At 38.6% G+C, this 26,505-nt stretch overlaps 1 protein-coding gene across 4 annotated transcripts in view; it reads left to right on the top strand.

The window, feature by feature from the left end:
* AKAP7 (A-kinase anchoring protein 7) overlaps positions 1-26,505 on the top strand; it is a 153,590-nt gene that overhangs the window by 96,559 nt on the left and 30,526 nt on the right. Inside the window, exon 8 of one of the 4 annotated variants that reach the window (XM_082856006.1) lies at positions 19,040-19,108. The exons of 2 other annotated variants lie outside the window; for them this stretch is intronic. In XM_082856006.1, the coding sequence (XP_082712132.1) occupies positions 19,040-19,108 (69 nt within the window). Of the gene's footprint in view, positions 1-15,280; positions 15,356-19,039; positions 19,109-26,505 lie in introns of all 4 variants that reach the window. One more of the 4 variants, XM_082856005.1, reaches the window with a different exon arrangement.

Raw genomic sequence — 26,505 nt, 5'->3', positions numbered from 1 at the left:
CTGTATGCCTTCTTTGGAGAAATGTCTATTTAGATCTTCTGCCCTCTTGTTCAGATTTAACTGGCTTCCGTTGGTATGGCTTCTCTTTAATTTGATACTAACTCAAATTTAATATGTTTCCTGAACTTTGAATCAGTATTGTGTTGTATGCATTAAAGAGTGAGACAGATTTCAGATCTTAAGATATTTTGTATTCAGAATTCTAGAGTGGAAGTTAGGCTTCAGGGACTCTGGGAACCTTCTGAAATTGTTTATAAAACTTTGTATGTAGGTACATATGTGGATTTTTCTGGGGAGAGAATTTATTAGATTTACATATTTCCTATCTCTTAATTTGTTAATGGTGCATTCTTGGAGAGCACTGGATTCCAAATCACTGATTTTCTTTTCAGCTGTCTCAATTATATCATTTAGGACATTAAAAAGAAAACAGGGGCTTCCCTGACGGCGCAGTGGTTGAGAGTCCGCCTGCCGATGCAGGGGACATGGGTTCGTTCCCCGGTCCGGGAAGATCCCACGTGCCACGGAGCGGCTGGGCCCATGAGCCATGGCCGCTGAGCCTGCGCGTCCGGAGCCTGTGCTCCGCAACGGGAGAGGCCACGACAGTGAGAGGCCCGTGTACCGCAAAAAAAAAACCAAAAAAACAAAAAAACTAATGACTATGCTTCATTTCCAAGATCTCCAGTTGTTTCTTTTTCATCCTTTCCTGTTCTGATCTTTGCTTTATAGATGCTATTCCTTCATTTATTTCTTTGATGATGTTAATATAATTAATTTTGAAAATTCATGTTTTGAAAATCTGATTCCTTGGGTGTGAATTCTACTATTTGTTGGGTCTTTTGTGGCACTTGATTTCCTCTGGTGCTTTTAAAGTTTTTTTTGAGAGCTCATTTAATTGTGCATGTTTCCCCCTCATAACCCCATGTGTGGTTTTGCAGATGTCTCAGTCCTAGTCCCACAGGGTACACTACTTTGTATGAGGTTAGGAACTGGCAACAGCAACCATCTTTGTCCATAAGGAGTTGGAGTGCATTCTTCTTGTGTCTCTTACCAACTTGCGAGGTTTTCTTAAGAGTATAGATAATTAGCCTTTTGCCATATTGACTTCAAATATTTTTCCAGGTTTTATTTTGCATTTAGTTTTGGTCACAAGATATTTTTCATATTAAATGTTTTTAATTTTTGTAAAACTATAGATAAAAAATTCTGTGATTTCTTTAATTATTATGATAGAGTCATCTCCAAACCAAAGATTTGATACATTTTCGTTTATATTTTCTTCTGATTTTTTTGTTATTATTTTTGCATTTGAGCTTTTCATCTATCTGTTGGGATCATTAATTAAGTAGTCAGACATAGAGGATTAACATAGAAATCCAGTTACTAAAAGTGGTTGTGAAATAGAGATTTAGTTTTAGGAAATTTTTTTAGAATGTTTTTTTTACACCCCACCAACCTTACTTTGTGTTCCAAAGATCACAAATTAGCAGCCTTTCATGTTGTACTCAACTAACACAGAGTTTTTAAATTTGTTTTTATAATTTTAATTACTTGCCAATCTGGGGGTGATTTTATGTAAAAAATCTGGGTTTCTGATGCCTTTGAATAATCCAGAAATGTGGCCACACGTGCTCTACGTTCTTGCATGCAGTGATTTCCTGGGTGGGGTAGTAGGCACACCTTGAAAGTAGCTGCCTTTCATCATCCCCTGACTCTTGTTCTTCTACAGTTTGCCTAACTCACTTGCACTACTTGATTGGTTCCTGAAGGCATCTGAGTTTGGATCCCCCGGCAGCTGCTGCTGTTCCCTGGGTCTACTTTTCATTTCCATGCTGAGCATTTTCCTCTCCAGCTTCTGCCATCATGCATCTTTATATGGAGTGTTAGGGGAGTTTGGTAGGATATGGAGGCAACAGTCACATGTTCAGATGCAAGAGAAAGAAAGGTACTACATTTTAATTCTCTCATAATAAGAAATGTGGTTGATATTATGCTTACCTAATATTGAGATATAACTCCTTCAAACCTAACTGCATTAATCAGCTAAAATTCAAAAAAAAAAAGTGAAAAACCAGTTCTTCCTGGTGAATACAGGAATGAACTATAGCTCAGATATCCTAGGGTGGTGAAAGCTGTTCTCTGTGAGCTACTTACTGGAGTTGGGTGAATTAATTTTTCTCTTGCAGCTCTGTTCCATTTATATTTCCTTAGGGAAGGTAATTGATTAAATGACACCCTTTGTAAGATTGATGAGCAGTTTAGTGCTTGCAAAGACTAGTTTACTTTCAGCTGTCAGACACCTCTTAGAGGAGGCAGTGGGGAATTTGGAAAGGTCGAGAAGAGGTATATATATATATATATATTTTTTTTTTGCTGGCCAATGTACTTCTTTATAGCTTCTGCAAGCAGAGGTACAAACATGATTTTCTGAGAACCCCAGCTGTTTTTTGGTTTAATAATAATTATTCACCATTAATTTAATGAATGTTATTGAAAGTGTACAGTGTGTGCACTTCTCTCAGGTATAATGAGATACAGAGAAGTATAAGACATAGCCCTTAAGAGTGGTATAGCGTTGGGGGGGGGGGAGGGAGATGCAAGAGGGAAGAGATATGGGAACATATGTATATGTATAACTGATACACTTTGTTGTGAAGCAGAAACTGGCACACCATTGTAAAGCAATTATACTCCAATAAAGATGAAAAAAAAAGTGATATAGCGTCACTGGGGAGCTAAGACTATATCTGAGAAATGGAGAGGGAGGAGGAGTAGAGAAATAGGACTTCATCCCTGACAATAATGGGCTTTGATAGGACACAGTGGAAGAAGCTTATAACTTTAGCTTCTAGGAAAGTGGGGATGGGGCGCGGCAGAGCTTGGATAAATAGGATGAGGTGGATAGTAGAGAAAGGACACTGTCCAGGAACAATAGGTACAGTTTACAGGGGGGAGAGAAGCAATAGATTGGGAGGCAGGGTGGGGGTAATATTAGTGATAATATTAAGTGATAGGAATAATAGTAATATTAGAGATAGGAGGCACCGTGACTGAGTCTACAGTCTAGTTAGCTGAGGAAGCTACAGAGGGGAGGTTTGTGTGTTTGAGGAGTTGGTGAGGGAGGTGGGAAAGGAGATGGGCACAGTTGAATATACTAAGTCAGTGAGTAAGTGATAAAGGAAACTGAGTAGATAGATGTGAGATAAAAAGAGGGTGAAGTTTAATACTCAAGAATGACTTAGGATTGGATCCTAAAGATAAGACCTTCAATTAGTTCTAACTGTAGAACAGAGGCAGTGAGAGGGTTAGGGTTGGGCTGACCATCAGCTGAAATAGAAACAAACAGGCCTATGCAGATATGGTGATAGAAGAGGACAGGGGTCATAGGCAGTAAGTTAGCATCATCAGAGCTGTAGTCAGCAGTCTGTAGCCAATGTCAGATAGGTCAGACCAACAAGACACCAGACTCAGACTTTATGGGCTGAAATAACTATGGAGAATTCCAAGTGAGTTGAGTCAATGACTTTATTCTATCCAGGTGTCCCCGCTTTTTTAGAATCACTCTTAGACCTGGACAGCTTAGACCAGTCCTGTCAGTCTTAAAAGCCTTGTCATGGTCCATCCAGTGATTCCCGGTGGTCCTGTGTAGGTAGTGGTTCAGCCAAAAGGAAAGTACTTTTGGGGGTTACTTCTAAGGAGACCCTGAGATTTGACTGTGGTGTTCTAACCTTCTGTGCTTCTTTACCATTAGGGGTCAGGGCAGAGCTCCAAAAGCTCTGAATCTTGCCCAGTTTGGTATGTAAGCATGGGGGTCTTCTTTATGGAAGATAATGATGTCAATGTAATTGACCCATTGGTTGATAGGGTAGGAAGGGGTGCAGGGAAAAGGAAGTCAACAGTTTTTCTTCCTTGGGTGAAAGACGTAGCTAGGACAAATATCTTTCAGCTTTCTAGAATCCATAAATCTGAGCCTTTGTCATATCCGTGATAAGTAATACATTTCTAAAATGTTTAATTTGAAAATGTTTATGTTGCTAAAATGTCATACATCACTTAAAGGTTTCCTTAGTAGGTAGGGGTGTTGGCATTAGGTATGTGCTTAAACGTCTGTTTTTGCTGACGTGAATCATTTACTTTTTTTTTGTTTTACATCTTTATTGGAGTATAATTGCTTTACAATGTTGTGTTAATATCTGCTGTATAACAAAGTGAATGAGCTATACGTATATCCCCATATCTCCTCCCTCTTGCATCTCTTCCCACCCTCCCTATCCCACCCCTCTAGGTGGTCACAAAGCACCGAGCTGATCTCCCTGTGCTATGCATCTGTTTCCCACTAGCTATCTCTTGTACATTTGGTAGTGTATATATGTCAATGCTACTCTGTCACTTCGTCCCAGTTTCCCCTCCCCCGACCCTGTGTCCTCAAGTCCATTCTCCACATCTGCATCTTTATTCCTGTCCTGCCACTAGGTTCATCAGAACCATTTTTTTTAAGATTCCATATATATGCGTTAGCATACGGTATTTGTTTTTCTCTTTCTGCCTTACTTCACTCTGTATGACCAGTAAAAATGTGCTTCATTGTGCTTATCTTATGAATGATTTAGTAGTCTAAGGCTACACTTCTGTTGGGCTTTAAACTCTTATGGCTTTAATCACTATTTCTCAAAGTTTGGTCCATGGATCCCTGGCAGTCCCTGAGATACTTTTAGGGTCTGTGAGGGCAAAACTATTTTTATAATAGTACTAAGATATTATTTGCTTTTTCCTCTGGATTATCATTTGCACTGATGATGCAAAAGCAGTGGTGGGTAAAACTGTGGGTTACAAAACAAAAAAACAAAAAAAAAAACTGTGGGTTACCAGTGTGAATCAAGGCAGTTGCAAAAAAAAAAAAAAAGCCAATTTCACCTAAGAATGGTCTTGCTGAGTAGTAAGAATTATTAATTGTATTTAATCTCAACCTTTGAGAATGTGTCTTTTTAATATTTGTGTGACAAAAATGGGAGGTGTTCATAAAGCACCTCTGCATATTGGAGTGGGAGATTAACTCAGGGAAGAGCACTGTGTGGTTGTTTAAGTTGTGAGCTAAAATAGCCCCTTTCCTTCATGGAACACCATTTTTTCTTGAAAATTGACCCATGGACATTTTTCATTTTCACACTTGGGTGTTCGGCAGACATCTTCTTGAAAATAAATAAACCTGTCACATCAAGGACAACTGACATGATTTACTGCTAATGATAAAATTCAAGCTTTCAGGCAATAATAAGAATTTTAGAAAACTGTAATCTATTACCTTGAGTTGACAGATTCTTAAATTTAAAGACTTTCTCCCACTTTTAAAAAAAAATTTATTTATTTTATTTATTTATTTTTGGCTGCATTGGGTCTTTGTTGCTGTGCACGGGCTTTCTCTAGTTGCGGCGAGCGGGGTTACTCTTCGTTGTGGTGCATGGGCTTCTCAATTGCGGTGGCTTCTTTTGTTGTGGAGCACGGGCTCTAGGCACGTGGGCCTCAGTAGTTGTGGAACGTGGGCTCAGTAGTTGTGGCTCGCGGGTTCTAGAGCGCAGTCTCAGTAGTTGTGGCACATGGGCTTAGTTGCTCCGCAGCATGTGGGATCTTCCCGGACCAGGGCTCAAACCCGTGTCCCCTGCATTGGCAGGCGGATTCTTAACCACTGCGCCACCAGGGAAGCCCCCCCCACATTTTTTTAATGGAAAATTTTATACACAAAAGTAGAGAACACAGAGTAGAATAAGGAACTCCATTTTTCCAGTTTATCTATCACACTATCTGTCTTTACTTTATTGAGGTATAACTTATCCACGAGACTTGTACCTGTTTGAAGTGTATAACTTGATGAGTTTTTAACATATGTATGCACTTGTGAAACCGTTATCATCATCAAGATACTGAAAATTTCCTTCACCCCCAAACATTTACTTGCTCCCCTTGGTAATCCATAAAGACTTACCTAATGAGGTGGTGTGATATTAATGAATTTTTTGATGTTATATAATGATAGATGTCAAAATATGGAGAATCTGCATAACTCAGTGAATCAATATTTTTAAAATGACTGATGTGTGTTGTTACAAAGACATGCATGGATAAAAGGCCCATTAAAAGGTCAATATAGACCACAAGATTTGACTGTAAAGAGTATGAAAAGTTCATTGTTATGCTTTTAAGATTCCACATTGCAACTAAACTTTAAGAAACTACAACTTGTTAAGTTTTGATGTAATATCAAAGAAGAATATCTGCAGTTATCTGAAAAGGCTATTATTCTCTTCCTTCTTCTGAATATACTTCTATGTGAGGCTAGATTTTTCTTATACTTCAAATGAAACAACATATTGCAACAGATTGAATGCAGAATCAGATATGAGGATAAAACTGTCTGATTAAGCCAGACATTAAAGAAAATTACGAGAATGAAAAATAATGCCATTCATTTCACTAGAAAAATTTTTAATTTAAAAAATATAGGTATTTTCACAAAATATTATTTATTATATAGTGGATTTATTATTGATATTTTGAAAGGAATGAATAAATAAAATTTTTAAAATTCTGTTTTAATTTCTAATGTAGTAAATATTGACAACATAATCCAAATAAACAAAAGCTCTTGGTAGGGAGAGATTGTAGATAAGTTTTAAGAGTGTTAAGGGGTCCTGAGGCCAAAACATTTAAGAACTCCTGATTTAGTTCATGTGTCCAAGAAAACTATGAAAAAATTTAATCCTCAGACAACATTCCAAACTTAATTTTGATCAATATTTCCTACTCTTTCTTTGAACAAATTAATTTTGATGGCTACTCAGTTATCTCTCTATAAAATATAAACTAGGTTGATTCCTCTCTCCTTAATGTTTTTGTTTATCCCTTTTAAGTTTCCATTTAAGCATTCTGTGGTAAGAATGTGACAAGTAGAAAAATACCCAAGACTGACAATAGCATAGCTATATGAAACGATGCATTAAAAAAATCATTATTATGTGAAATTTATATTCTATAATATAGGAATGCCTCTTTTGTGGTAGGCAGGACCAAAACATTTTGTCTTGTTTTCTTTTGCACAGGCTGACAGAGAGATGATTAAGAAAATTTCATCTCTAGTTAGACTGAGTAAGATGAATCTACCTCAAGCATATTAGAAGAGGGAAAAGTGAAAAGACAATTTATCACCTAAGGGAACAGTACATTTTTTTTTTTTACTTGAAAACTTAATTATCAAGTAATTTAATAAGAGCTGAGTGCAAGGTATTTAATTATTTACTCTATGACACACAAATTGAATGGCCATGGAATTTATTACCCAGATGGATACTTGTAAGTATACTATGCTGGGTTAACAGAAGAGAACCAAGAGTATCCTGCTTTAAATGGGACTTACATCATCCTACCTAGAAAGCATAGTGTTCTTGAAAAGTGGAACCTTTGACGTGGTAAAATACTATATTTCAAATGCCAGTCCTGTTCCTTTTTGTAATCTAATTGTCCTCTTCTTACAATGTTTCCTTGACGAAACCTGTCTTCTAAAAAGAAAGTGAAGTTTCATTATTTATGCCCCTAATAAAATTGAAAAGCAACTGAGAGTTGGAACTCTCAGCTTGTTTCTTTCCATCTGCTTGAGTTAGAGGAAGTTGCAGGGTAAGTAACTGAGCAAATTAATCGTAATGATGGCTCACTGTATTTTAACTGGTATATCAGCTATTAATCTGATGCTAACACAGAGTGACAGCTGTGGCTCAGGCTATTTTGAAAATCCAACCATCCGTTGGCCTGGTTTCAAACCTTATGATTTATATTAGATGCCTTGAGAACCTTACCTATTAAAGGGGTAGTGCTATGTGGTAAATTTAACTATGTGACAAATTAAGCATCACTGCTAGAATGATGCAATGATAATTCGTGTTATTTTATGATTTATGTGTACAGTCTCTGATTTTAAGTGTATTTTAGAAAATGTGAAAGAAAATATTGAATTCCAAATAAAAAGAAAAATAAATGAATGAAATGATTGGAGGGCAGATTCTGCAGTCAAAAGAAGCCATTAAGATATAGGGAATTAGTCTTAGGAGAGCCTGCCTAAGTTGCCAAAAGTTATGGCTAACTGGCCCATCACATTGCCTAATTGCCTCTGAACGTGTTTTTTCACCAAACTAATTAATGCTTATTAATGTTTTAAAAGTACTTAACACAGTGCCTGACATATAAAGTTATAAAAATGTTAGTTATTAAGATTAATGGCACTACTAGTTATACTAGAATACTTATAGCAACAGTATTCTTACTTTCCTAACATCAGAACACCCAGTCAGATTTTTATAAATTTGCCTCATTCCTAATGCTGTCCTTAAATCGGCATGGATTAATTGGTGCATTTCAAAAATAAAAATGCACATATACACAAATATGATATCTCTATCAAGTGCCTTTTATGTATTTATGTAATATTTTATATTGCATACGCATATTTATATATAATTTATGTATAAAAATACAGTGGTGAAGATGGAAAACTGACTCTTTTGGGGAGCTATGGGAAAAACACAACAAAGCGTTACCTATATTTTGTATAAAATACCTAAAGCACTAACTGTAGCTAACAGGAAGAACAACATTTTGTCTGTTCATGAATTGTGGCTCTATTTGATCTTCTATTGACTGGGGTATTCAGGGGCATATTCTGTTTTGATTCTGGCTATGAGTACAGGAAGCTACATTTGATTATCATGTTTTATTTTTCCTACCAGGGAACCGTAGCTGCCAAATATACTTTCATTGCTAACAGCTCTGATCAAAGCAGAAGCTTTTACTTAAGAAGTCAATCTTGGCCTAATATGGTTTAGCGAAAGGGAGTTCACAGTTTTGCTCCAGCTATGCATTTTTAGCAAGAATTTAGTTGATAAGTGTGGCATACATTTATCTATATATGATAGATTTTTTAAAAAATCTGGGCTTCCCTCGTGGTGCAGTGGTTGAGAGTCCACCTGCCGATGCAGGGGACATGGGTTCGTGCCCCGATCCGGGAAGATGCCACATGCCACGGAGCGGCTGGGCCCGTGAGCCATGGCCGCTGAGCGTGCACGTCTGGAGCCTGTGCTCTGCAACGGGAGAGGCCACAACAGTGAGAGGCCCGCGTACCTCAAAAAAAATAAAAATAAAAATTACTGTGCCACCCTTTATCAATTCACTTTTTAGGGCTTTTATCGTTTTTTGCTATACAAAATTATTTATAGACCTTTTCAAGAACTTTTCTAAGTTGAATTGACCAAACAGTAGATACCACACTTTTATTAAAAGTTAAATATAAAACTCGTCTGAGTTTTGCCTCTTCTGAGTCCATTCTTTTCCCGCCCTGATTGCTGATTGGCAGAGCTGTCCCTTCCCTGTGAGGCGGTGGGCTTTAGGGCACGTGGGCTCCACTTTTGCCCTGATTGGTTCCATTCTTCTTGCCAGTGATTAGTTTAGGAAGTGGCACGTGACCCAGTTCTGATAAGTGAGGGGAAGTCTGCTTGGGACCTCAGAGAACAGTTTTCTTGATGATGCATAATTTATTGGGAAGAGAACGTCATTTTTTAGCTGGAAATTGTTGAGTATACATGCGATCCCTGGACTTAGCAGCATCTTAACGACGGGGACACTAGGTGACTTCAAGCCCGTGTGCTGAGTATGGGAGACTAGTAGGTGAATCTTGATGATCTTAAGCCACAGAAATAACCAACCCAAATGTCATAGGAGGTAATGACATTTTGAAAAATTCGTAACCTCTTGAATCAGGAGTTTTTTGTTACTTGCAGCTGAATGCATCCTAACAGATACACATTTTGAGTGTAAATTGCAAAATGTATTAACAGAAAATAGACTCAGTGTTTTGGGTTTTTAAGCACAGTTCTGATAGTTACTAAAACTTGTTAGATGAATCCGTAAACAGAATGAATACTGACATAGTGTATCAGAAGAGTGTCAGCCTAGACCATGGTGGATCATAACAGATCCTGAGACCTGCTGAAACCAATCTTGATTTAACTGCATTTCATCTAGTATAAGAGAATTTTCTTTTCATTATCTTGGGGATTCACTTTCATTCTTCTGTATCACTTTAAATGTTATTAGAGGAAAAAAACTTCAATAATTATATACTGAGTTATTAAAGCACCTTTTATTTGAAGTCTTCAAATGCTTTACATAGCAGGAAATGTGACTGTTGTCTTGCCCAAGACAAACAGTGAACCACTTTCAGAACTACACGTATTGAGGATATTCTACATAAAGAATTAGGACCTGTGAAAACCCCCCAATAAGTTGGGAACTGTAGAACCAAATTTTGTGTTGTTTACATTGTTAAACTACAAATAGAATCTACTTATTGGGTCCTTTTTGGCTTTTTGAAATACATGTTTTCTTCCTATGAAGGATGTTTCTTTCTCTCTGAAAGGTTCAGGGCATTAAAGGATTAAAGACACTTGAATAAGAAAGCAGCCATATCGGATAATACGAATACTGACCAGCAGATTAAGTGTATTCTCTGCTTTTCTTTCTTTCTTTTTTTAAGTAGGTTTTAACATGCAAACATTTCACTTGTCCATGAGTAGGTAACTCATGTCAGTTTTTGTGAACTCATTGTTAATGCCTGCAAAGAAGGACAGACTGTAAAAAAGCAGGCCTGAACAGTATCTGTCCAGGGTAGATGACTGTCACCGGCCTTTGTCCTCCGGTACTGCACTGCCTTCCTAAAACTGTCAAATGGGATTTACCACAATGCAAATGCTGGGCTTCCTTCTGCTCCTTTCACGCGTGCCTGCAAATGTGGGCCTCCCACCTTCCTTTGACCCAGGCTTTCTCTCTCACCTCCTCTGGCAGCACCCCTCGACTCAAGAGTTAACTTCACCCCAAGAGCCGATGTGCTTATCACATTAGCACATACTCAGTGTGTAATAAATAGCACCTGGAATCAAATTGAATTGATAAAATGGTATAATACAAATTCAAGGTGTCCAGGTACACACTGTAACTTCTCAGCCCTTCTCCCAGCCCTGCTGCTGTCTGTTCTCTGAGCAGAGAAATAGATTCTCTGCCCTAATTGATTTCTCACCATTAAGGAAAGGGCTTCAATTACATACATTGTTTAAGGTTTGGCCACATACATAGAAAAGAACTGACTGAATAATAAGCAGGGTGGAGGCATTTGAAGCTTGGCACTAAGCTGGCATGTGTCAGTGGAGATTGGGAGGGTCATTATGGATTGGTAAGGAAGGACTTCCTTTGTACCTCTGGTTATCTGCTTGTTTCCTGTCCTTTCCTAAGTGCACATGGTATATTATGTTTTTCTCCTTGTGTTTCATATATAGGAAAAAACACATTGTCTTTCCAATTACATACTGAAATTGTACAGCATATGGCAGTTTCAAATACAGATAACTATAACTTTCAGTTTTTGAGAAAAACGGCTAAAGCACTGCAGAGAGAAGTTAAAAAGTCTTTGTTGAAAATATGACTAAAGTAGGAATAATGTTAAAAAATCTTGGCTCCCAAATTTCTGGTTGGTCAAGATTCTTTTAGCTGGTAATTAAAAAGGACTTTACTGGTGAGATTTACAGATTATCCTTAAAGTTTTTCAGTTATAATTTTTCAGTCTCTTTCCTTTGCAGACAGACACTCATAAGAACAGCTTTCAAATATCAATATTTAATGATGTAGTTTCAGAACCTTGCCCTTTGGGTACAAAATGGCTATGCAGATGTAGCATGACTCAGAATGGAGTGGCATCTATGTGATAGGCATATGCTTACTGTGGATTGATTACTGAGAATTAAAATTTGGTTTTACAGAAACATAGAGAAACAGAATACAATATTAAGTCCATCTAAACTTCTTCAAGCCCAGAGTAACTGCTTGGTTTTTGGTACTCTGATGTCAACATAAAAAAATTGGGATATATTCCAGAACATCCCAGTTTTCATGAATTGTGTTTCCATAAATTGTCAAGCATTTCTTTTTTTTTTTTAATTTATTTACTTATTTATGGCTGCGTTGGGTCTTTGTTGCTACGTGTGGGCTTTTCTCTAGTTGTGGCGAGCAGGGGCTACTCTTCGTTGTGGTGTGTGGGCTTCTCATTGCGGCGGCTTCTCTTGTTGCGGAGCACAGGCTCTAGGCACGCTGGCTTCAGTAGTTGTGGCACGTGGGCTCAGTAGTTGTGGCTTGCGGGCTCTAGAGTACAGGCTCAGTAGTTGTGGCTCACGGGCTTAGTTGCTCCGTGGCATGTGGGATCTTCCCAGACCAGGGCTTGAACCTGTGTCCCCTGCATTGGCAGGTGGATTCTTAACCACTGCGCCACCAGGGAAGCCCCAAGCATTTCTTGAAGTTATGTAACTTTTCACTGAAACTGTGACATTTCTTGGTGTAACAGTTTCTGTTAAGAGTGCTACCTGCTTTATAAGGAAATCTTCCTGAAGTGTGCCTTCTGTGCTTAAAGGCATGTCTCCTAAGGCTTGGTTCCAGAATTTGGAGGGATAAAGCGTTTTCCCCCTCTTTCTACACTTCATGATTTGATGTCCTCTTTCTCTCCACTCTTTTGAATACAGGAACATTTACTTTTTCTTTTCTTTCTCATTTGCTTCTGTAAGTTGTCAAACTCAGATTTCCTTTCTTAATGAATGGGAGATCTCAGAAGAATTGGTAATCTGTACAGTTTTACAGAGTCAGAATATTACAGTGAGATTTTTTCCCTTAGAGTCAGACTTTTATAGCAAGGTTGGCCAGAAATCCAAATATACATGTTTTCAGTTATAGATAGAAAATAAAGCCAAACAGTGACAAAGAGAATAGAGTCTTTGGTCATAGTTAAGAATTATATTTTCCCATTGGAGATAGTAATCAGAGCTGATATTTCAGAGTACATGAAGAAGAGGCAGCTGCTGCCCCCTCATACTTTTTAGTTTTATTCCTGCCATTTCAACCATTATGATAAAAATTCAAACAGCTATAGCAGATATGGGCAACTGTTTTAACCATGATTTTTTTGTAGCAAGGTCTGTGAGAAAAGAAAACATGAAAAGGTTATGGTTTTAAATTTATGAACATGATATCAGATATTTTTTCTCATTGATGTTATCCTTACTTCTTTTTCTAATCTTCTAGTTATGGTAGATCTCTATATATTACTGAAAGGAGTCTGTTAACCCCCTAATAAAACCCTACTAATATTTTCTAGGATTACTTGTGAATGGTCCAAGTTGCTCTTTTTCATGGAAGGTGAATGCTTCCCAGGGTTGTTCTGGTGCCCGTGTTCTCCCTTGAGTCATTTCCCCAAGGCATAGCAGGCAGCAGGGCCAGGCTCCAGCTCCAATAAAGGACCTGTCTTTAGGTCTTTGTTTTAAAATAGGATTTTAAATACTCTAGCACCATTAATAAAAGGATCTGGTGACAAAACATGAGAAACCAAGGCATTTACAACATATTACCGTAGAGCTTGATTAAATAACTATTTTTCTGAACATTATTCTGAAATTGGAAGAGGTTTCATAAAGTATATACCTGATACCACACACAAATTGTGTTTAATAATAAGGAACTCAGCAATGAGATGCTCAGGGCTTTATGCAGCCAGACAGATTGAATTCAAATCCCATTATTGTTCCAGTTCTCTGAGAGATTTTGGCCAAGTTACTTTCCTGAGGTTAAGTTTTTCGCCTGTGCAGTGGGGATAGTAATTGTACCTACCTCAGAGCCGTGGTAGGGATTAAATGAATGATTAAATGTAAAGCCCTTAGCAAGTGCCTGGTATATAGTAGGTGTCCAGGAAATGTTAGCGATTATTTTTAATTTTAACTTACCACTTGATTGTTTTGTGAGATAGGGATGGGTGAGGAGGGGCTTACATCTAAACTATTCAAGTTAGTTACATACTGACATACTGTTGTATTTCTAAATAATTGGGTAAAAGATGGCTACTTTCTAGGTCCTTCTGAATGATAGCTACTCAGATTTGCGGGGGGAGGGCGCATGGAATGGCAGGGAAACGGATCTATTTTTTTCACCAGAATTCCATATATATAGCTTGTTTCCTAAATGAAAACATACAGACACATGAATTTCTTAGTTATTTTTGAGTTGAAAATTTGTGTATATGAAAACTTATGAAATCTGTAGAAGGAAAATCACATTTAATTGTATGTTGAAGGAATCATCTTTATTGAAAAAATCCAGAACTATGCAGTGTGAAAACCATTCTTGGAAATCCTGAGCTAGGAGTAGTCATAAACCTACAGGGTGAAATTACAGCCTTTCAGAAATGAGAAAAACCTTAGTGACCTTGAACTCAGACTCCATCCCCTCTTTGAGGTTAAACGGTATGCTAATTATTTGCACAATTAAAAGCAGTTTTAAAACTCCTGTCTTCAATTTCTCAGTTGTTTTCTAATCTTTTATTATGGTTAATTCACTTTTAACGCTTATGAAAAAAAAAAAAGCCTCTAACATAGCCACGCCACCTGCCCACCCCACCTTGGATCGCAGGATATCCTGAGATACACACTGTTACTTAGCTAATGATTTACAATTTATATCTTTCATTCTTAATTGTATGTTTTCAGTAGTAGTGCCAACAGGGTCTAATTAATAAAGTGAAGTTGGTAGGGTTCATCACAGAATGTTATCCCCTGGATGCTGCACTGGAGTGAGGGGTCTTCTTGTTTGGAGTTTCCATGGATAAGCAGTAACTCAAGATGGCAGCTAGGGGGGCCAGAAATTTGTAGAGGAGGAGGTGAGATTGCTAGCTGGTGCTGGAAAGACTGAGGTGCATGTAGATACACTGCTTCCACAGTCTGTTCTCTTCTCCTTTCCCTCCTCCCAAACACTACCTACTTTGCAACAACAAATTAAAACTTTATATTGGGGCTTCCCTGGTGGCGCAATGGTTGAGAGTCCGCCTGCCGATGCAGGGGACACGGGTTCGTGCCCCGGTCCAGGAGGATCCCACATGCCGCGGAGCGGCTGGGCCCCTGAGCCATGGCCGCTGAGCCTGCGCGTCTGGAGCCTGTGCTCCGCAACAGGAGAGGCCACAACAGTGAGAGGCCCGCCTACCGCAAAAAACAAACAAAAAAACAAACTTTATATTGAACTTACCAGATTTACAGATGAAGAAATCAAAACTCAGACAAAGAGGTCAGTGTTTCAGAACTGTTAATACCTGCTGTCAGGTATTAGGGTTAGGGTTAGGGTTATATCTGAGATTCAGACCTCTGGCTTTTTATTTCTAAAGGTTCTATCACTACACCAATGCCGGGATCGGGAGATGCCAGGAGTTGCTCATTTTCCTCAATGAAGAGTGTTCACTGCAAATATTTCTTTCTTTAACACAAAAAGTAATGCTTAGGATTTTAAAAATTGACAGGTTTTATTCTTCCAGACTGCACACTCTTCTTGTTCAGATGAATAGGGAGGTAGACACACTGCCTCCAGAATTGCGGGCAGTTTTCATTATCATCCACTGCCCTCTCCTTTCAGTGCCTGGTGAATGGGTGTGAGTGCTTAGCTGGGAAGTCGAGGAGTAAAGTTAAGAATCTGGGTGGTAACCCTGACGCTATGAGCAGTCTTTCCTTCTCATGGTGTCATAAAATAAGGCTCTTCCCTAGATAAGATAACAGATTTGGAACGATTTCATGAAATCTTATGTCATGAAGTTCAAAATATATCATCATGTCTGGAAATCAGTTGCTTTGTTGTCCCTGAATCTGCCTAACCACCTTGTGTTTTCATTAAGAAAGATGCTATTATCGCTGATCTTTTTCTCAGCGATGCTTCTAGATTTGGGGCATTTTCTGGGCTACTGACATACTTGATGCTCTAATTTTAAAATTCATAGTATTGGTTTAATGCTTTAATAGAGGAAGAAAGCAGTGTTTCAGAGAGCAGGTATTTAACTTTAAAAGATAAGATGTAAAGTGCAGACACAACTGATGTTCTTTTACCCCCTACACTCCCCCCCCACCCCCCGCATTTCTACCCTTATTGCAGCTTGAAGTTCGTGGTACTTCATTCAAGTTGTGTTTTCTGTGTTCTGCAAAGTCAGGTTCCCTATTCCTAAAACAAAGAAAGAAAAATCTCCTGGGGATGAAAGAAAGCTCTTCCTCTTTAAATGCAGACAGAAAATCTGGTTTTTTTTTCCCCTTTGAATTTCCCTGTGCAATTACCGCATGTGTCTGCAGGAGAAAGGACCGGTTGTGGTTTGTTCTCGATTACCTTTCTTAAAGACACATCCGCAGAGCCACGCAGCGCACGTGGCACTCACCTCAGGGCGAGAGAGCTCCCAGTTTTGCGAGAATTAGGCGAGCGGAGGGCCACCTCTTTCCCCGAGAGCCAGTCCCAGAGCAGTTGCGTGGGTCTGGAGCCCGGGGAGGCGGAGCCTTTTTGCTCCCGGCGGCGAGTGCCCCCTCCTCTGCCTGCCTCCCTGCCTGCCTGCCTGCCTGCCTGCCGGCTGGCTGGGTATCCTGTGCAGCCACTCGTCGTGCTCCTGTGCTGCTCCGCGGACCGTGGGATAAACCGCAGTCGCTCTTTGGGGAGCCCTGGGAGAACACCAGGAAGGAGAGAGAGCGCGCTAGTGCCATGGGCCAGCTCTGCTGCTTTCCTTTCTCAAGAGATGAGGAAAAAATCAGTAAGTGTGATTTGTTCTGTGCCACATCCTAAGTGGCTGGCTATTTTATGTGGCTGTCTTCTAGGGATAGTTTTGGTTTTTTCTTATGGGAAACATAGCAGACTAATGAGCTGTGATTTTTCTTGTGCATTTACTGAAAGGATTGGTAGATATGTAGTTAATAATTAACTGTCAAAGTACAGCAACTCAATGAATAGAGCTATGTTAAAGATACAGAATACCGAAGTCATTTTTCATTTTCTTATGTTGGTATTTTACAGCTCGTTTTTATCACACTATCTAGAGTCAGAATTTAGTTTTGAGTTTCTTTATATCACTGCATACAATTTGATAAATTGTACATGCCAGACTTCATTTTTCTTATCTGAAATTGGGATGTTTTCAGAGCAATGCTCAATAATAACATATAGAGAAGTAAAGCTGGCTCAAAAATGACATATATATACATTTGCAGATATTTTCATGTGTCCTCTGCTTTGTTCTCCATGGAGGGAATTCGGGTGTAACTGTAAGATCCCTCCAAACAAGTGATGCCACTTTAATTTCTGCAAAAACTTCACTGAATATTTTTACACTAATGTCAGGCAGGTTCCACATCTGCTTATGGCTGAAAACAACTTAAATTGATGACATTGCACTGAAATTTCTTACTCACTGGCTTATGTGTGTGCACTTACATTTCAACTTTGTTAAAAACAGTACTGGCATTGCAGTTAGTTTGCTGAATAGAATTTGCCTTAAGGGCAGTTGCCCCCAAATATTGAATTTTTACTTCTTTTTCAGTAAAATGTTTACAGACATACGAATGAAAATTTGCAGCCACATTTATGTCACATCAGTGATTTATTTAAATAAATTTAAATAGGTCAACAGAATCTCTTGATATCTGATTCAGATACTCAAAGATACACGTCTGGCTTGTATTTCCTGCTGCTCATTCCTCAGGAAACTAGCCAGGGACAGGTTTAAAAATAATTAATACATATCTTATACATATTCACTTGGGAAAATAAGCCAGGTTTTTTTTTTACAAGAACTCTTCTGAGAATGCTGTGGAATAAATGTTGGGAGGCTTTGGAGCGTTTGCTTATTAACAAGAGCCCATAGCCGTGCTCTAAATTTTACTTGTGAAAATGATACTGTACAGTAGGCGATGGTCCTGCGCTTAAAACCTGAGGTGACTTCACAACAGAATTGTTCATTTTCTAACAATGAGCACTGGTATTCATTTGGCAGCGTGAAACTTTTCAGATATTTGTCAGAATGATCCATTTGTAGTTTCTGAGGGTTTTGGTTGATTGATTCCTGGAGGAAGATCTCGATCTGAAAAACCTTGGTCTGGACAGATGTAGGGAGAGTGGATTCTTTCCTTACCTTTTTCCACTTCCTATTCCACTGCTCCAGGTTTTCTTGGAGTTCCTGCTTTCCTTGTGTTCTCTTTCTCTTTGTCCCCTGTCTGTAACTGAAGAAATCAAGTTTCACCTCAATGAGGAATTTGCTCTTTTCTGTCTTTCTCATCTGGGATCCTTGGAGTGCAAAGTCTTCTGTTTTACATACAGCCCTTCTCAGTATTGATCGACAGGAAGTGCTCTTGGGGGTTTACCTTCTCAAGTTACAAAATTTTAAAAAGAAAATGAAGGTAAGACACTGTCTGAAGCGAAGTTCAAATCTGAAAGTGCAAATTATGGTTAGAATCAGTGCATTTGTGCCCCGTTTCCTCTTCTTCACCCCTACTGGCCCCACATCTTCCCCGTTCTCTCCTCATTATTCTTTCATCTGTCTTTGATTTTGTCGTTACCTCACTGTTTTTCTCCTAATCTGCTCCACACTCTTCACATACCACATCAGCTGTTTTCTGGTGCTGTGTTTAATTTCTCTGCTACAGGATGGTCTAAAGAGAAGGTTCTCCGCCAGGCACTGCTGTGCTGCTGGTAATACATGTCTACCAGTACTTACAAAGGGAACTTGAAAAAAAAGGCAGAGAATTCCTTAGCCAGCATGCTTCAAGAAACATGTAAATTAGCACTAACTGTAAATATCCAGTTCATAAGCTGTGTTGATTGCATGTAAAAGAACCCATAGTAGACATTTGGGAGGGCCCGATCTTGCTAGTGGATTGTACAGTAACCGTCTGGGTCTTATGCATCTTCGTGACCCCACCTCGTAGCCTTGTTAGCCTGCTCTGGGCCACATGCTCAGTGAGGCCCTCCTAGCCGCCGAGCACAAAAGTGCTTATGCCCACACCCTTCTGATTCTGCTGTAAAGGGTGATGGCCGTAGAATGTATCTTCTGAGAGCAGCTCAAGTGGAGAATTAAACAAGTTTTTGGTGAAAGTTGAAATTTATGGTTGTCATTCTCAAAACACAGGTGAGTTGGGAAGCCCATCCTCTGTAGCCCTGCAGCGATACAGAAAGGAGGTACCCAGCTGGCCAAGTGGTAAGAGTCAAGTGGTCCCTCTCCCCTCCTGCTGTTGTTTTATCCTGCTTTTGTCCTTGGTGGTGGTGGTAGATAGAAAGTATTCTCGTTTCACTGATTTATTAGTGCTACCATTTTAATCTATTAAGAGCAAACAAAGTGATTTTTAAAAAATCAACTAGTTGTGTAAGGGCTATGTTTGTGTGGGAAGTTAACTGTATGCACAGCCAGAAATCTTGGTAATGGGGTGAATAGTCAAATACAGTAGAACTCGTCATGGTTTATTTTTCAGTTAATGCAGCACAAAGCAGCTAGACCCTTTTTGTTTAAATCCCAGCACTTGAACATTTTCTCAAACTGTATACTTTTTGGCCACAAAAGGTAGAATAGACTGACAATAAATGCATATTTCTTGGTAGATTAAGTACTTTCTATTGCTACACAGGACCATATTTAACCTGAAACATTCCCGTAGATATTGTAGGATTAACAAATGTTGTAGACAGTCTCCAATATAGTTTTTGCTGAATTCTTCTATAGCGCTCGTGTCCTTTGAATTACCGCATGTCTCATAGTGAGCTTCCTGAAGGGAATGTTCATGAGTAAGAATGGTGTTGCACAGGCTTACTGGCCCCTGCAGTTTATCAGACTCACTAAATAAACCTGAAAAGGAAACTTAATCACTAAAGAGATATCCCTATAACTAATTCAGAAGACATTTTACTTGTTCCTTTCCTAGTGCAAATTTTCTTTTTCTTTTCTTTTTTTTTTTTTGTGGTACGCGGGCCTCTCATTGTTGCAGTCTCTCCCGTTGTGGAGCACAGGCTCCGGATGTGCAGGCTCAGCGGCCATGGCTCACGGGCCCAGCCGCTCCACGGCATGTGGGATCTTCCCGGACCGGGGCACGAACCCGTGTCCCCTGCATCGGCAGGTGGACTCCCAACCACTGCGCCACCAGGGAAGCCCCAAATTTTCCCATTTTGAAGTACATTTGTTTTATGTAGAATGAAACAGGTGAATGTCCAGAGATGAACCAAGCCTCCTCCCATGGTAGTTTGTCAAAGGGATGTGTCATAGGGGAGAATGGGACAGCTAATGAATGGATGCACTGACAACTCAGTTACTTTCTAGCCCTGATCTTCTGTGATGCTGAAAATGAAAGAGTATTAGTATGTATTTTAACAAGAAACATATCTTAATTTTATAAGTATGTGTTTAAACAATACACAGACATTTTACTTTTATATATGAAATATGTTTCAATATAGTCTTTATTTTTTATTTAAAAAAATTTTTATTGGAGTATAGTTGATTTACAATGTTGTGTTAGTTTCAGGTGTACAGCAAAGTGAATCAGTTATGCATATACACATACCCACTCTTTTTTCTCTTTTTTAGACTTTTTTCCATATAAGCCATTACAGAGTATTAAGTAGAGTTCCCTGTGCTATTCAGGAGATTCTTATTCATTATCTATTTTATATATAGTGGTGCGTATATGACAATCTCAATCTCCCGATTTATCCCCCCTACCCCTCCTGTAACCATAAGTTTGTTTTCTACATCCATGACTCTACTTCTGTTTTGTAAATAAGTTCAGTTGTATCCTTTTTTTTTAAAGATTCCACATAGAAGTGATATCATATGATATTTGTCAGTCTGACTTACTTCACTCAGTATGACAATCTCTAGGTCCATCTATGTAGCTGCAAATGGCATTAATGTCGTTCTTTTTTATGGCTGAGTAATATTCCATTGTATATATGTACCACATCTTCTTTATCCATTCCTCTGTTGATGGACATTTAGGTTGCTTCCATGTCTTAGCTATTGTAAGTAGTGCTGCAGTGAACATTGGGGTGCATGTATCTTTTTGAATTATGGTTTTCTCTGGGTATATGCCCAGTAGTGGGATTACTGGGTCATATGGTAGTTCTACTTTTAGTGTTTTAAGGAACCTCCATACTGTTCTCCATAGTAGCTGTACCAATTTACTTTCCCACCAACAGTGCAGGAGGGTTCCCTTTTCTCCACACCCTCTCCAGCATTTGTTGTTTGTAGATTTTCTGATGATGCCCATTCTAACTGGTGTGAGGTGATATCTCATTGTAGTTTTGATTTGAATTTCTCTAATAATTAGTGATGTTGAGCATCTTTTCATGTGCTTCTTGGCCATCTGTATGTCATCTTTGGAGAAATGTCTGTTTAGATTTTGCACCCATTTTTGATTGGGTTATTTGTGTTTTTGATACTGAGCTGCATGAGCTCTTTGTATATTTTGGAGATTAATCCCTTATCAGTTGCTTCATTTGCAAATATTTTCTCCCATTCTGAAGGTTGTCTTTTTGTTTTGTTTATGGTTTTCTTTGCTCTGCAAAACTTCTAAGTTTATTTAGATCCTATTTGTTTATTTTTGTTTTTATTTTCATTACTCTAGGAGGTTCAGTATAGTCTTTTTGTGTGGGATGAGTTAAATGGACCATTTGTAGTATTTTATAAATATGAGTCAAATCTCAAGGTGGTTTGTTTCTGATGATTTGGAATTTGATGATATAACATTAATATATAAATTGAGGTAAGCAGTTTGTTAACTTCAGGCCTGATGAATGCTTTCATTTTTTGAACTGGTGGTTATTGTTCAGTTATACTCAGAGAAGCATTTAGATTTTCCAGTTTTCCAGAAGGCTTCCTATAAATCCTACAGCCATATACTGTGCTCTTCTCACTTGCGCTTAGATACACTGACTTTAGTGTTATGTTTCATACATGTGCTCTGTTTCATCTTATAGATTTCAAGCAGGACCCAGGTCGTATACCTCTCTTCATAGCATCAGATCCCAGCAGGTTCTCCCTTAGGCACTGCAGCACGGGCCCCAGGAAATGTGTGATAGGGAACCCCACATCAGTGGACAACAACATTCATTTTCCTTCCTTAGAAATGTGTTTCTGCAGGGGATACAGCGTGACTCCAGTCTCTTGCTGCCTGTTGAATACAGATGGCCCACCCCTTGGCATGCAGCTTTTACTATAGAAAGAGTACAGGACTAGGAGAAAGGAGACTTGGGTGATAAACCCAGCTTTGCTCCTAACATCCAGTCTGACACTGGGCAAGTTGCTAATATCTCTGGGCCTCAATTCCTCATATTTAAGAAGTGGGGGTTGAACTACCATGATCTGGGAAGTTTCTTCATTGTCCCTTAGAGCTAAGAGTCTAGGAAATAAATATTATAGATGCAGTTCTTCTTCTTCCTGGTCGTTCTCTCCACCTCATCCTCATTCTCTTCTTTTTAATTTATTGAATGCTTACTGTGTGCTAGGTACTCTGCCAGGGCCATTTGGAAAACTGCTTATAAAGTGAAACTGTTAGAAAAAAATGCTTCCCATCTGTCCCATTTAAGAGGGGAAGTGGCTGAAAGCTAGTAGTTTGAGGGACTTCTCAGTTACGGTCCTCCAGGGGTGCTGTGGGGCCAAGAGCTGGTAGGAGGCTGGGACGCCAGGCAAGCCCATTATCTGCTACCTCCTTTCTGAAGCAGTGAAGCACAGCAAAGCCAGTGGTGCTCCGTGTAACCTGAGACTACATTGTGCCTAAGGTTTCTGTGGGTAACATTGTGGTAGCAACAGTAATGTGCAATGTCAAACATTTAACCCTAGTCACTAAAAATTAGATTTTTCCTTTATTAAGTAATGTATACCCGAGAGGTTTATGTTTCCAAAATTAAGTTTTGGAACATTAGAGCAAATGCTAATAGTTACTATGCCTGGTTCCCTTTGTTCATTCATAGGCTATATGGTAACGGAATTTTTTGTTGCTGATTCTATGATCAAATGCTGAGTAATTTTCATTGGGAGTGCAAAGGTTGTAGAATTTTTCCCAGCCCCTAGTGCAGTCCTTGGCTGTTGTGAGCTCTGCCTAGATGCCCTGTCAAACAATGTGATGCTACCTGTCCCTGTATCTTCTTTCTTGGGGGCCATGTGAAAAAAGGTGGGGAATCTGATGTACATAAAGGTTTCGGTAAACAGAAGAAAGCCTCGAATGTTACCCCTTCCTGGGACATATGCATTTAACAAGACTGAATTATTCCAAGTGACCTTGGGAAGTATTTGTAGTAAAATAATAAATTAAGCTTCCATATTGACTTAGCCCAAAGTAACCTCTAATGAAGGAATTTCAGGCAACTAGTAAACTCTTTCAGGGCATCTGATAAGTCACTTCCTATAGGTAGTTGCCTTCTGTTTAACTAAGTTGACCCTGCCTAATATGTAGATCTTTGAGCTTTCATCCACCAACTTCTGATGCCCACAGTAAAGAAACTCAAAAGAGCCCCTGAACTCTCAGTGCTGAAAGCAGAGGATTTTGGAGGCAAATGGACTCGGTTTGCATCCTTGACTCTAGTATTTATTATTCTAAGTAACTTCTCAAAGCCTCTGTACCCTCATTTTAAATGTCTACTTATCATAAGCAAATGTCTATAAAATGCCTGACACAGTGACTGGCTAATAATAGACCCAGTAAATATAATTTCCCTGTAGTGAATGAGAATGTACTGTACAACCAAAGTCACCTTAGAAGGCAACCTGGCAAACTATGGTTTTATTTCCATCATGCCCAGGAGGGGAAAAAAGGGACTTAGAATTTCAGACCTTGAATTGTTTAGCAGCCTTACAACATTTATCTTTGTAGCTTCCCTCCTCTTCTCCTTGGGGTTCTGTCCATCATGATGCCATGCTTCCCTGCCCTGGGAGAGACATGTGGTCCATGTGGAGTTAACCATAGCCTTCCCTAAGATTTGATGGAGGATCTGTCCTCCTTTCGGGTTGTGAGTGGAAAGGATGTAAGCGTAAGATTGCTAGTGGTAGGGAGTGAGGGGGAGTCTTCCTGAGAATGAAGCACAGAAGGAGGCCAGAGAAGGAGAGAGAAAGAGATAGTCCTGTTGGTATTGTTTGAGCCTCTGAGTTCAGCTTTGACTGAGACCTTATATTATGAAGCAATAAATCCTCCTTCTTTTCTTTGTTTAACTTGCTTGGGTTAAATTTTTGTCACCTGCAACCAAAAGGCTTCGGATATATTCTAGAAGACACTCAGTGTGTCTCAGGGTACATCCATTCTGGAGCCAATATTTCTAAACCTAGTGAAGAGGTAAAAAGTCTTTGATTTCTTCTCAACTTTCATGTTTCATTTTAGGCAATGAAATTTAGCCTTAAGTGAGAGCTGTTATGAAGAGTATTCACTTCACTTCAACTAATAAATATTGTTGAGCATGTCACATTTGGAAAGCCCTGAGCCAGGTACAGTGATGATACATGGTCCCTATTGTTGGAGGATTTCTTTTTAATTTACATGACTTTTTAAAGAGAGATGTTTTGGGTCCCAATATTTATCATGCTCTGAAGGGAGAAAGCCGGGATGAAAGATCTTGATGCTCTCAGTCTAACAAGCAGAGCCACACCCCTTCATTCCAGGAAAGTTAGAGCTGAGTCAGCCAAGTCCAGTGAAAGTGAGTTAATTACCACTCAGAGTGGAAGTTACTTCAAGCTCCTATCACAGGCAGCAGTTACAGCTTGACGCAGGCAACCACAGTTTCTACAACAAACATTTTAGCAAATAAAGTTTCCCTTAACAAACATTTATAATGTCAAAGGTACAAGTTAACGGAGCTTAGAACTATTAACACCAACCTTTCTGTTGTATAGTAACGTTCTTTGCCCTTAACAAATAGTCGTAGGCAAAAACTGAACTATATGATGAAAATATAAAGAATGAGTATAGTTTTAACTATATAATGAAAATATAAAGAGTAAGTATAGTCTATGCTAACTAGGATATAAGTGATGTTAATTTTACTAAAGGCTGAGTCAAAGATATTTGAGGCTTATAATTTTCTGTTTTTACACACACACCCCCCAGAAACTTAGGTCTTTAGTCAAGGTCATTTGTAAACCTCAGGTATATATACAGAAAAATTATAGTGCCGGGAGAAAGTGATGTAAAAACAGGTTGCTTGGAGTACATGGCGAGAACTCACCCAGTTGGTAAGAATCTGATGGAAAAGGGTGATTCACTTTTTTTTTTAACATGTCTCTGCTCCCCCATCCCCCCAACTTTGTGGTTAGATAGTTGGTGTTGGCATTTGCCATGTGAATTACACCAAGTTTCAGTTTGATACCTCACATCTGACTGTTAGAGCAAAAATAAAATTCACACTTTCTAAGCATTTAAAATATCCAGCTAAAGTTAGCTGTGAAACTCAGCTTTTTGAGTTTTGATTGATGTTTATGATAACTAATAAACTGGCAAGCAGTTGATCTGTTAATCTAAAACTTTCTATCTAGATCTATAGCAGTCAGACCTTATTTAGAATTCTGGCAATCAGGAGTATGTCCTGAGGAGGGAGGCCAGGATGGTGAAGAGGCTGGAAACCACATCGTAAGAAGAAGGCTGAAGGACTGCAGCTGCTTAGCTAGGATGATGAATTAATTGTCTTAAAATATCTGTAGGATTCTTTAATGTGGAAGGGAAAGAAATTATTCTCTATGGCTCCAGGGTGGCAGAATTAGGACAGTGAGTGTTCATTTTAACACATTTCTTTTGGTGATTTTAGGAGCCAAATGGTAAAGATATATTTATCCAGTAGTATTCTAATTATGTTTGCATAACTCCCGTTTTAAATAACGAAAATACTGAAATGGAGCCCTAAAAGAGAAAGAAGTTATCACAGTCAGATTTTACCTTAATACTTCTTAATACATTGCCTGAACGAAGATATTTTAAGGTAGCGTTTCCAACTGCTGTAAGCCATCAAACTCTTTCTTTAAGTGGAAAACCAAAATTTTTATGAAAAAAATGCATGCCTCATTATTATTTCATATTTTATAATGACTGTTAATGCGTATTTTAAATGAGTACCTTTAGGATCAACAAACTTTGCTTAAAATAGAAATGTAACATACAACTTTGGGTTCGGGTCTAGGTACACTGTTGTATCACCTAAGCAGCACATAAAATGTTGATTACTGAACTCTGTAGTAACAGCAGGCAGTTGGTATCAATAAGTCCTAGAGATAACAAGCTAAGGTATATTGCCTGTTGTATGATTGTCTTGGTGAATGAAATTTTTATGAAAACATTTTATCCAAATTTACATCTATTTTAAATTAATTTCCATAATATGGATATAGTAAATTTAAGATAAAAATTCATTGTGATGCTATGGTATACCCACTACTGTATAATATACACTATCCTTTACTTAATCTTCAATGTAAAGTTAGGTATACAGATTTTTAGATTTTATAAAACCTAAAAAATATATGTAAAACTATATGAAATTTGAATATTAAATTAAAAGATAGTAAACAAATTATTTTTTAAAATCTTTTCTTCTTTTTTTTTAAATCCCACATTTGTTTATTTTTTTATT

This window comes from Leucopleurus acutus, assembly GCF_964270905.1.
Source record: "Leucopleurus acutus genome assembly, chromosome: 15".
Taxonomy (NCBI): domain Eukaryota; kingdom Metazoa; phylum Chordata; class Mammalia; order Artiodactyla; family Delphinidae; genus Leucopleurus; species Leucopleurus acutus.
The sequence above is the reverse complement of the archived record's forward strand: the minus strand, read 5'-3'. Positions and strand labels throughout refer to the sequence as shown.